Consider the following 12,556-nt stretch of genomic DNA (forward strand, 5'->3'; position numbering starts at 1 on the left):
AGGCAGGGGAATTCTGGAGTGAGTTGGGCAAGTTTTCTGGGATTGAGTTATTAGTCAGTTTCACCGACTCATTTATAGAGGTCCCAGGGAGACTGATACAAACTATATCTACCGCCACTTACATTCTTTCCATATTCTCTTTTCCGTTTTTTTCCCTCTCATTTATTGAGTGTTACAATGTACCAGACACTATTCTAAAGGTTTTATAGCGTTGCCTTATTTAGTTCTCACCACAGCTCTCACATGAGGAAACAGATGCCCAGAAAGGTTAAAGAATTTGGTCAAGGTCCCAAAGCTGATAAACAGGCAGAGAGTCTGAATGAACTCAGAGAGTCTGGCTATAGAAGTCACATTCTTTTTTTTTTTTTTTTTTTTCCCTGCTTTTTATTTATTTTTTTCCCCATTTTTGCTGAGATATAATTGACATACATCGCTGTATAGGTTTAAGGTGTACAGCATAATGGTTTGACTTGCATATATTGTGAAATGATTACCACAGTAAGTTTGTTAGCATCCATCATCTCATATAGATACAATAAAAAGAAAAAGTAAAAAAAGAAACAAAAAATTGTTTTTCCTTGTGATAAACCCTAGAATCTACTCTCTTAATAACTTTCACATATATCATACAGCAGTGTTAACTATAGTCATCATGTACATTACATTTCTAGGACTTATTTATCTTATAACTGGAAGTTTGTACCTTTTGACCACCTTCCTCCAATTCCCACCTCCCCGCACCCTCCATCTCTGGTAACCAAAATCTGATCTCTTTTTCTATGAGTTTGTGTTTTGGTTTTTTTAGATTTCATGGATATGTGAGATCATACAGTATTTGTCTTTCTCTGTTTGACTTATTCCACTTAGCATAATGCCCTCAAGGTCCATCCATGTCACAAATGACAGGATTTCCTTGATTTTTATGACTGAATAATAGTCCATTGTATATATCTACCACAACTTCTTTATCCATTCATCCGTCGGTGGACACTCTGGTTGTTTCCATGTCTGGGCTATTGCAAATAATGCTACTATGCACGTGGGGGTGCAGATATCTTTTCGAGTTAATGTTTTCATTTCGTTTGGAATATATTTTGGATATATTCCCAGAAGTAGAATTGCTGGATCATATAGTAGTTCTATTTTCAATATTTTGAGGAACCTCCGTACTGTTTTCCATAGTGGCTACACCAATTTACATTCCCACCAACAGTGCACAAGTGTTCCTTTTTCTCCATATCCTTGCCAGCATTTGTTATCTCTTGTCTTTTTGATGATGGCCATTCTGACAGGTGAGAGGTGATATCTCATTGTGGTTTTGATTTGCGTTTCCCTAATGATTAGTGATGTTGAGCATCTTTTCATGTACCTGTTGGTCACTTGAATTTCTTTGGAAAAATGTCTATTTGGGTCTTTTGCCCATTTTTTCTTTTCTTTTCTTTTTTTTTTTTGTGAGGCAGATCAACCCTGAGCTAACATCCATGCTAATCCTCCTCTTTTTGCTGAGGAAGACCGGCTCTGAGCTAACATCTATTGCCAATCCTCCTTTTTTTTTTGTTCCCCCCAAAGCCCCAGTAGATAGTTGTATGTCATAGTTGCACATCCTTCTAGTTGCTGTATGTGGGACACGGCCTCAGCATGGCCAGAGAAGGGGTGCATCGGTGTGCACCCAGGATCCGAACCTGGGCTGCCAGTAGCGGAGTGCGCGCACTTAACTGCTAAGCCACGGGCCGGCCCTTGCCCATTTTTTAATTGGATTATTTGTGGTGTTTTTTTTTTGCTATTGAATTGTATGAGTTCTTTATATATTTTGGATATTAACCCCTTATCAGATATATGGTTTGCAAATATTTTTTCCCATTCCATAGGTTGTCTTACCATTTTGCTGATTGATTCTTTTGCTGTGCAGAAGCTTTTTAGTTTGATGTAGTCCCACTTGTTTATTTTTTATTTTTTTATTTATTTATTTTTTTTTGTGAGGAGATCAGCCCTGTGCTAACATCCGCCAATCCTCCTCTTTTTTTGCTGAGGAAGACGGCCCTGGGCTAACATCTGTGCCCATCTTCCTCCACTTTATATGGGACGCCGCCACAGCATGGCTTGCCAAGCAGTGCATTGGTGCACGCCCGGGATCCGAACCAGCGAACCCCGGGCCGCCGCAGCGGAGCGCGCGCACTTAACCGCTTGCGCCACCAGGCCGGCCCCTTATTTTGTTGCTTGTGCGTTAGGTGTCATATCCACAAAATCATTGCCAAGACCAATGTCAAGGAGATTTTTTCCTATGTTTTACAAGTCACATTCTTAAATACTCTGCTAGTCTACTTTCTCTATAGAGCTCCTTTCATGTGAAACTTTTGAGCAATACATATATATATATATTTTCTTTTGTGAGGAAGATCAGCCCTGAGCTAACATCCGATGCCAATCCTCTTCTTTTTGCTGAGGAAGACTGGCCCTGGGCTAACATCCGTGCCCATCTTCCTTTACTTTATATGAGATGCTGCCACAGCATGGCCTGACAAGGGGTGCATCGGTGCGCGCCCGGGATCTGAACCTGCGAACCCTGGGCCGCCAAAGCAGAGTGCGTGCACTTAACTGCTGCGCCACCGTGCCAGCCCCTGAGCAATACGTATCATATTATTATTAACATAGTTGTATGGCATTAAGTCGTTTTATAAAACAAATGAATATAAAATATCCTAAGTCTAATGGAAGTACCTTTATTGCCATAATCTTGATTTCACAAACCACTGAGGTCTGTTTCTCCATCTTATGATATATTTTCTTCAGGTTTTTCTTTTTCTGGTTAATTCCTCTATAACACTGCAGGAAACACAGCTCCTTTTCAAGATCACTCTAAAGACCTGTTGTGGGATCCTGCCTGGGGAGGCCTGTAAGGTGAATTAGCCCCGTCAGCCTAAATCAGCTTGTCTACCAGAGGGATTCGCAGGCCTCTCCACACTGCTCCTTTTTGCACTCTGCTGGTGATTATATTTCCAGGTCAGGAAATCATGGCTGATTTGCTGAGAATATAATTATTTTGTGACTTTCTTCCCTTCTGCAGGAAGATCTGTTTCAGCAGCCAGGTCTGAGGTCGGAGTTTGAGCATGTCAGGGACTGTTTGGATACCGGAATGATTGACGCCCTCTGTATCCTTCAGATATTCATGTGCATGTGTGAGAATATGAGTAGGAGAGGTGAGAAAAAGGAGCGAATAATATATATATATATTTTTTTGGTGAAGAAGATTGTCGCTGAGCTAACATCTGTGCCAATCTTCCTCTATTTTGTATGTGGGATGCTACCACAGCATGGCTGATGAGTGGTGTATAGGTCCATACCTGGGATCCGAACCTGCAAACCCCGGGCCCCGGAAGTAGAGCATTCGAACTTAACCACTACACCACCGAGGTGGCCCCGGAGCAAACAATATTTTAAGGCTCAAAATCTGATATTGTGTTCTTAGCTATCATGTTTTTCTTACTTAAAGTTTGCATAGAGAAGACTTTACAACTTTAAGCAGCCAATATAGCAGGAACTCAGGAGGGCCTGGCTAAGCTGACAAACAGCTTGGCCCCTTCAAGATGTCAGGCTGGCATCCTAGCCCTGAGCTGAGAGCCCAAGTGGGCAGGTAGCACTTCTGGCATATGCTTGCTCCTGAGCCTTTTCCTAACCATGGGCAGCAGCATCCCCTGTTCCTTAACGATGGGCTAAAAGCCGCTAGCAATCATTCCGTAGCTGAAGCCTTACTGCTTTTCCTGGAGAGCCTACCAGAGCCCGTCATCTGTTACAGCGCCTACCATAACTGCTTGGAGTGTTCTGGCAACTACACAGCAAGTAAACAGGTGAGGGGAAGCAGTGAGCATCAGCGTACACATGTTGCAGCCCCAGGCCTCGTGGGGCCTGAGGGAACAAAGTGAGTGCCATCCCTCAAAATGCAGTGTCTTAGAAATTCAACTCCATGTCTTTCCTTCCCAAACCTGTTCTTCCTCTCATGTCCCTTTTTCTTTTAATGGCATCACCCTTAATTCCAGTGACTCACTCCAGAAACCTGAGTCGTTTCTGACTCCTCCTCTTCTCACCTCCCACATCCCCAGGCCCCTTAATCTGTCACCCATCCTCTTTCTTCCATTCTCGTTCCACTTACCTTGGTTCAAGGCCCTGCATTCAGGCTCTCCCTCTGCTAATTTGTTTTGCATACTGCCATCAGATTGTGTGTTCTAAAGCTCTCAGCATGTTACTGTTGGTCACAAACCATACTTGGCTCTCCATTGCCAATTAATGATTTTCTTAAATAGTCAAGACATTTTATGATCTAGCCTAGTGATTCACACACACAACAGGCCATAGCAGAATAATCTAGAAAATTTGTTAATAATACATGTTCCAGAGCCTCACCCCACATCCACTGAATCAATCTCTTTTGGAATATAGTTTGTACAAGCTTCCCAACTGATTCTGATATGCAGATAGCTGGAGGCCTCATTGAATTCTAGCCCCATCAACCCTTCCAAGCTTAGTGCCTGTTCAAACAGTTGTGCTCCTGCCAAAACTGACTTCTCACAAGGTGTTCTCTCTCCTTATCTCACTGTTCTCCTTATCTTGCCTTTTTCTTTTACACTTTCTTTTGCCCTAAGTACTCTAATCCTTACCTCTGCAAGTCCAGTCTTGTCTTAGTTTCAAGACCCAAGTAAAATGTCTTCTATTCCCTTAAGTCTTTTGAGAATATGCAGTTAGAAGTTTGACATCTGAATCCATGTAGTGCTTGATCTGTGCCTCTCTTTTGGCACTTGTGCCAAGTGGTACGTGATCAGGGTTTTCTGTGCACAGTCTTACTGTTGTACTTGGATCATTTGTTCACTTTCTGGAATATAGCAGGCACTTGACAAATGATTGAATGAACAAAAAGACAAATTCCAATTCTCTCTTTCAGGTCATTTCTACTCTCCCCACATTCCACAAAAATGTCTTCAACTACTTAATGGCGTTTTTGCAAGTACTGCTGAAAAATTCAGCAAAAAATCATTTGGATGAGAATATTCTAGGTAAGCAGCCATGTGTCTGTGGGAAGCATCTCTGCAAACTGAGAGACTCATTAGGAGAAATGTGGTTGAGGCAGGTCCCAAGTCCACTGCCATAGAACTAAAATCTCAAGCTCTGGGCAAAGTTTACTCTCAAACAGTTTTTATAAAGCAGCATGTATCCTCTTGACACCTAACAACACAAGGATAAGCAGTACTTCTTTTGCTGAATCATTTGTTTTCTGTGTTTTTCATGCAGCTAGCATATTTGGCAGCTTACTGCTTCGAAATCCAGCTGGTCACCAAAAGCTTGAAATGGTAGAGAAGAAGAAGGCTCAAGAATTTATTCACCAGTTCCTCTGCAACTCCCTCTGAGCCTCTCTATCTCCTCTCCTATTTTACCTGAGGCAGCCAATTTCCAGCCTCACCTGTTTCAGCTCAAGAGCTGCCTTAAGAGGATGGGAGGCTACTTAGAAGCAAGAGTGGCAGCTGCCTGTGTCCTGAGCCCAGACCGCCCTCCCCACCATGGCTGTCACACTCAGTGCTGCTGTGAGTTGTGAAGACATGGGGGGAAAACCACCACAATAAAACTGACATTCAATGTTCAACTTTAGTTAGTTAACACAGATAGGTCTCTATTTTTTTTTAAAGATGTTTAAATAACTATACTTCTTGTGCTCACTCAACCTGCCTCCAGGGCATAGTCAGTGCCTTCCCTGTAGCTTGGGCTGAGCTCCCCAGGATCAGATATTTGAACAAACTTTGGAGTCCTGAAGGGAGAATGAGTTGGACAGCAAGAATGCAAGTGGAAGCTGCTGGATAAACAGGCCATAGCCACCCCAGATGCTTCCAACGCTCTGAGGACGTGTGTGTATGCGTATGAAAACCCTACCCCCCTTCCTACTCAGATGTGGCTCAGCAACTCTGCGGCTAGCCACTCAACCTCTGAGGGCAATACGGTGGCTTGAAAATGAAAACACTGAAGAAATTGGTGTTCTGGTGAAACAAATGGGACTTCTTGGGCCAGCAAATCCTCCAGACTCTATATGATGCATTCCCTCTCTCATACGTGTAATATATTTTAATGATAAATGTATTTTTAACAGTGGTTGTTTGTATGTTTTTCTCTCTTAAGAGATGGCAACTCTCAGCAGCTGGACCTTGTGGCTTAAGCACAGGGGCAGCTGGTCAGGGGCCAAAGAGATATTTGCCTGGCAGTCTGGTGGTAACAGTCACTACTCACATTTTTCAAGCAAGAGATGCCACAGGCATGGCCTGATCCCCTTGACCCCTGATCTAGTCTCTGGGGGTTGTCCCACTCTGAATATTCTAAAGAAATACTAATGGGAAAAACGAGCAGTGGCTGCTGGGAGCTTCTAATAGCTGGATCTTACAGGTACTCAGAAAAGTCAGGAGCATAATGAAGGTACATGCAAAACTGCTTCTTGGGCACTGGAACACCACTAGTCCTTGGCAGTGTGAAATGTGACTTAGATACGGGCCGGTAGGATGACAATGTAAAAGGTTAAAGAAAGGGATGGCCAGTAGGTGGCCAGGTTGACTGGCTCGGGCGCAAGTCGCGTGAAGCCTGCAATTCGCAGGGGGAAAAAGTTGGGACAGACAGCCTAGGCAGGAGTGTGAGGAGGAAGGGAGCTGGACATCTTGAGAGCATCTGAGAGGGGGAAAAGGCGGCGGCTCCTCTGGCTGGGCTCGGAGTACTCCTGAGTTCTGACATTTGGGTCCAGTCTTCCTTTCTTAGACCCTCCGGCTCACATTAACTTTGATGGCTGATGAGGAGACCCTGGGCCACAGGGATAAATGCGGGAATGTCACAGCCTTCCAGGCTCTGCCTTTGCGGATCCGGGCTGGAATTCGGATGGCTAACTGTGGTCCTTCCCCTTGCGGTTGTGGCTGCCGGGGGGAGGGCGGCCAGTGCAAGCCGGGCTGAGGATACTTTGGATTAGCGTTTGGAGGTCGGTCCCCTCTCCTTGCGTCTGGTGCCGCGGGAGCGACGCCCCGACTCCCGGCAGGCGCTGCCCGGCGCGGGACTAATTCAGCCGGGCGCGGTCTCCGCGGAGCCCCGCCCCGCCCCGCCCCTCCCACTCTCCCATTGGAGGCTCGAGCTCAGCCCCCACACCGCCCAAACCAACCAGGAGGGCCAGGGAGAGGCGGAGCCGGTCGCCTCTGCTTCCTCCGGAAAGCGGAAGCGGAAGTGACGTTCGGGGAAGGTGGGGGCAATCATGGTGCCGCTGGGGAGGGGAGAAGCTGCCGCTGCCGCCGTTGCCGGGAGCCGCGGAGGTAAAAGGCGAAACTAGACGCGGCCTGGGCTGGGGACTTCCCGGGGGGCGCGGGACTTAGGCTCCCTCCTGAAGCGTTTCCCAGTAGAGACCCCAGTCGGGTCACCATAGGGACCCCACCCCTCCTCCGTTTCCATGGGGATGGGTATCCAGCCCCCTCCCCTGTTTCCATGGAGACCCGGACCCTGCCCCTCTTCGTCCGGCTGGGAGCCCCCCAGCCTGTCTTCGGGTTTTTCCGTGTAGCCCCGGGCTGGGAGCTCTCGCAGACAGGTTCCTTTTCCCAGCCTGTTCTCAAGGGTGCTCCGTTTGTACTCCTCGTTTGCCACCCTCAAACCTCCTGGTCTTGTTTGTTCCGTACAGTTGGTTTCCGCGTTGCCGCCGATGGTGCCGGGGCAGCCCAGTGGGGCCCCCGGTGCTCTTATCTGTCCTCTCAGATGCAGCGAAATGTGCATCTACTGGGTTGCGTAAGCCAGAGCAAGGGGTCGGGCCGGTTCCTCCCGGATCTGATCCCTTGGCCTGTTTCTGGTAACTACCTCTCTGTCTAGGCGCTCCTCTACGTCAAGGTACACTTTCTAATCCAGAGCAAAAGAGAAAGATAAAGTGCAAAGCCAGACTGAAAACTAAAAGTGATGTGCTGATTATTTTAAATTCTCTGTTCTGCCTGCCAAACCGGTGTGTTTGTACGTAAAAGAAGAATTTGTAGAACTTGTGTGTTTGCAGGTAAAGGAAGAATCACTGTTCTAGAACAGGAAAGCTTCAAATTTGGTATTTTTCCCAAGGTAGCATATCCTCCTAAGAGAGCATATCTGCAGGTCTTTCATTCATTTAGCTGACATCTCCTGAACTCCTAGTAAGTGTCAGTGTACTGTGCTAGGGGCAGTAGAAACAAAAATAAGACTTGTCATTCCCTCACTGCAGAGAGCACACTATACAAGCATAGCTTCTGGTGGACACCAGATTGTTTTAGGAGATAAATAGATAAGGTGATCTTCATTAGATATGCGTGATTAGGGATCAGCCCTTCTACCCAGAAGCTGAAACATCTGTTCTAAGGAGGGAATGAATGCACAGTTGTTTCCTCTACTATTGTCAGACGCTGTGCTTTAACATAATTATCTCTTTTACTCCACATAACAACTTTGAGAGAACAGGAATTACCAGTCCCACCTTATGCCTAAGAAAAATGAGGCACAGAAAAGTTACCCAGGTAGTAAATGGCAAAGCTGGGATTTGTAAGTAGGCGACCCTGCCTCAGAGCCCAGCTCCTTCCACCGTAGGCTGCGCTGCCTCACGGTCTGACTTGGGCAATATTTGAGCCGGGTTTCCTTAGTGAAGATTTATAGGAACTCTGCCTTGAAGCAGTTTGTCCCTTTATCCCCTTTAGGTGTTTTGACCAACCTTCAAATTATTTGGCAATAAGGCACATTTGGAAGATCTTGTGAACTGCTACTTATTACTTCAATTTTTTTAAAAAAAAGGCATTGCTTTTCCTTTAGAATGACTTGAAGCTTTCAAAGTTAAAAAAAAAAAATTATTTCCAAGGAAGATGATTTATCATTTACTTTGGCCTGCTCTTGAAATGAGAGGAAAAGGGAGCCCTGTAGTTGTTGAGAATCTCCCTGGGTCCTGTGGTATGGCTCTAACGCTGGCTTTGTTCTGTTGCAGACAGGTCGTTACCTTTCCATTTCTCACAATTGGGCTGAGCACGATTGAACCATGGGGGAACACAGTCCAGACAACAACATCATCTACTTTGAGGCAGAGGAAGATGAGCTGACCCCCGAAGTCAAGATGCTCAGGTTTGTGGATAAAAACGGACTGGTGCCTTCCTCATCTGGAACTGTTTATGATAGGACAACTGTTCTTATTGAGCAGGACCCTGGCACTTTGGAGGATGAAGATGATGATGGACAGTGTGGAGAACACTTGCCTTTTCTGGTAGGGGGTGAAGAGGGCTTTCACCTAATAGATCATGAAGCAATGTCGCAGGGTTATGTGCAACACATTATCTCACCAGATCAGATTCATTTAACAATAAACCCTGGTTCCACGCCCATGCCGAGAAATATCGAAGGTGCAACCCTCACTCTGCAATCGGAATGTCCAGAAACGAAACGTAAAGAAGTAAGTAAAGCAGTGAGTGAGGGCCCAGTTTGGCTTGGGGAAAGTCCTTACACAACTCTCATGAGCAGTTTTAGCTGAGGAATAAAGGAGTCCCTGGAATTAGGGCCTACGATGGCTTTGCTTGTCAACCATACGTATGTTTCACGTTGTTTTGTGACTGCTTTCTGGAACTTTTGGTCTGTATGGCCATGTTGAAATTTGGGAGAACTAAATTATAATTTTTCAAATTTCCTCCCCAAATCATAAATAAAATAGAAATTTCACTGAGGTAAGTCCATGTTTCTGATGCTGAAATATCTAGATTTGGCTTATCTGATAGTGATATAACTAGATTTGGTTCATCTCTGGGTTGTGTAAATGATTTATTTTGGAGATGAGTATCTGCTGGAATATGCTTCTTTAGTGAATGTTTAATGAATAATAAGGGCTAGCTTTCTTTCATAAGAAATTCTGGCAAGAGACAGTAAATGAGAGCAGGTTATCTAAAATAAGTTTTCGTGTTCATATTTAGCTAATGTGAGTAAGGTAATGCATGTCATGATGCTTTGAAAGGTAAAGCATTGTACAAATTGTACTAGCGGTGATTATTAGCAGAATAAAAGATATGGTTTAAAGGTAGTGACATACATTATCTGGGAACTGATTACAGGTCAATTAGAAAAAACAGATCATTGGTAGTTGCAATGCCAGGGACTAAACCTAAGATGTTACCAAACAGACACAGGGGAAATTGTTTAGCAAAATATTTTTCTCTTTTGTTGTAATTAAGGTCTTGAAACCAGAGAATTTTATTGTTCATGGCATATCGCTTTTCCTTTGCTAGGCTTAGAATCTCAGAGCTGGAAGGAACCCTAGAGAGACCATCTTATCCTACCTCCCACCCCATGCGGGAATCTCTCTACAGCATCTCTGACATTAATTCATCTGGTCTCTGCTTGAACACTTCCAGAATGATGAGAGCACAGCATTTCACAGCTCAGCCTAATACATTTGTTGGCCAGCTCTGATTGTTAGAAAGCTTTTACTTGTATAGAGCCAAAATCTGCCTTCCTGCAGCTGCTGCCCACTGGTTCTAGTTCTGCCTTCCTGAACAACAGCAAGTTAAACGTTCCTCCCCCAGGACAGCCCATCAGATATTTAAGGATCATGAGTTTCTCTTCATCTTCTCTTGTACAGGCTAAACACCTCCATTCACTTAAATATCCCTGTGAGGATATTTTCCCTTAGTTTCTCATCAGTCTGGTCACCTTTGATTGTATCAATTCCAGTTTTCCAAAGTCCTCTTAAAATTCATGATTGAGGGCCGGCCCCGTGGCTTAGTGGTTAAGTGAGCGCGCTCCACTGCTGGCGGCCCGGGTTCGGATCCCGGGCGCGCACCGACGCGCTGCTTCTCCGGCCATGCTGAGGCCGCGTCCCACATACAGCAACTAGAAGGATGTGCAGCTGTGACACACAACTATCTACTGGGGCTTTGGGGGGAAAAAATAAATAAAAATAAAATCTTTAAAAAAAAAAAAAATTCATGATTGAGCACAGTCTCAACGAGTGTGAGTCACCTAGCACTGAATACTATGCAACTCTTATCTTTTAATCTGGATACTGTACTACGGTGACTATATAGTCTGTATTTTATTAGCAGCGACATCATACTGTTAGCTTGTGCTTAGAAACCTCTAGAATAGTGGTTCTTAACTGGAGACAGTTTTGTCCCATAGGAGACATTTGGCAATGTCTGGAGACGTTTTTGGTTGTTACACTGGAGAAGTGCTACTGGAATCTAGTGACTAGAGGCCAAAGATCATGTTAAACATTCTGCAGCGCACAGGACAGCCCCCTACAACAAAGAATTATCGGGCCCAAAATGTCAACTGTCTGTGTTCTGGTAAAACTTTATTTAGAAAACAGACAGTGGTCTAGATTTGGCCCACTGGCTATAGTGTGCCAGATGGAAAGATAGCAGAGGTCCAGACATGGAAGGCAGTGATAGCATGCTAAGGGGTTTGGACTGTATTCTGGAAATAGTGGGGAACCATTGAAGGTGTCTGAGCCAAGGAGTGATGTGGTTAGAGTAGCATTTTAGAAAGATTGCTCTGGTAGCGGTGGTAGCTCGATTGCCCATTTAGAAGATAGTTGTAGTTTGGGTTTGGGGTTTCATTCAAGTCTGATGAATAATAGTGGCCTTGTTACATGGAAAGAATCCAGAGCTTTTGTTGAAGTATAAGAGAATTTGGTATAGTATTGGAGTTTGAAGAACAAGGTATGAATTGGGTATGATTCAAAGGATTCATCCATTTTTCCAAGTGTGCTGAGTTTCTTCTGTGTCTTAGCACAGGAGCCACACAGATGATTGATGTGACTCTGCTGCCCCCACACCCTCTGGGAATGGTGATTTCATAACAGGAATCAAGAAAACAAGAAGAGTAGAAAGTTTGGTGGGGAAATAGACGAGTTTGGTTGGAGTATATTGAATGTATAGTCCTTGGAGAAAAGTAAAGTGAGAAGCCCATTGGAAATTTGGATCTGAAGTCGAGGAAATGGCTTAGGGTTAGAATTGTGGATCCATGAAGGAGCAGTAGTTCAGAATGTGGGCAGTTCACTCAAGGGAGAAGTAAGAGTTGATCTGAGAATTGAAGGTTCAGAAAGAGAAAGAGGAACCAAAGATCACATAGTCAGAGAGAGGGGTGGAATGCAGTGTTGTGGAAGCTGAAGGAGGAGTTTCAAGAAGTGTGAATGTTCCTGTGTGACCCTGCAGAGGGATAGAGGGACCAAAGAGAAGCCATTAGTTCTGCTATCTGTGCAGCTGATCATATCACGAGAAGACTCAGCAGAGTACTGGGGGCTGAAGCCAGATTTCGAGTGATGGAGAAGTGAGTGGGTAGTGAGGAAACAGGAGGCAGGAAGTGTCAAGAGTTTTTTTTTTTTTTAATATGGTAGTGGGAGGAAGAAGAGTGATGAGGCAGTAGTAACTCAAGGGGATTGAATCATTTTTTTAGCACAGAAAATTTGAACATGGCTTAGGGCCTAAACTTTAGGCTCTCCTCAGTTATGATTACTATGTGAAAATGTTTCAAGAGCAAATGTTTGGGAAACATTAAGTTAAATCAAGAAAGAGTT

General features: G+C 44.6%; 2 protein-coding genes across 8 annotated transcripts in view; both read left to right on the plus strand.

Annotated features, from left to right (window-relative positions):
- The window catches only part of INPP5B (inositol polyphosphate-5-phosphatase B), a 48,705-nt gene extending 42,576 nt beyond the window's left edge, over positions 1-6,129 (plus strand). For 5 of the 6 annotated variants that reach the window (XM_087446250.1, XM_087446249.1, XM_014784169.2 and 2 more), the window contains 4 exons: positions 3,065-3,149; positions 3,718-3,845; positions 4,934-5,045; positions 5,281-6,129. In XM_087446250.1, coding sequence (XP_087302376.1) covers positions 3,065-3,149; positions 3,718-3,845; positions 4,934-5,045; positions 5,281-5,396 — 441 coding nt within the window. In that variant the 3' untranslated portion in view covers positions 5,397-6,129. Of the gene's footprint in view, positions 1-3,064; positions 3,150-3,717; positions 3,917-4,933; positions 5,046-5,280 lie in introns of all 6 variants that reach the window. The other variant, XR_015555785.1, reaches the window with a different exon arrangement.
- A 1,120-nt stretch (positions 6,130-7,249) lies between these two features.
- The window catches only part of MTF1 (metal regulatory transcription factor 1), a 42,392-nt gene continuing 37,085 nt past the window's right edge, over positions 7,250-12,556 (plus strand). For both annotated transcript variants that reach the window (XM_004425978.3, XM_014784168.2), the window contains exons 1-2: positions 7,250-7,319; positions 8,984-9,442. In XM_004425978.3, the coding sequence (XP_004426035.1) occupies positions 9,035-9,442 (408 nt within the window). In that variant the 5' untranslated portion in view covers positions 7,250-7,319; positions 8,984-9,034. The remainder of the gene's footprint in view (positions 7,320-8,983; positions 9,443-12,556) is intronic.

This window comes from Ceratotherium simum, chromosome 22 (genome assembly GCF_057802395.1).
Source record: "Ceratotherium simum simum isolate JZ-2026a chromosome 22, ASM5780239v1, whole genome shotgun sequence".
Classification (NCBI taxonomy): Eukaryota; Metazoa; Chordata; class Mammalia; order Perissodactyla; family Rhinocerotidae; genus Ceratotherium; species Ceratotherium simum.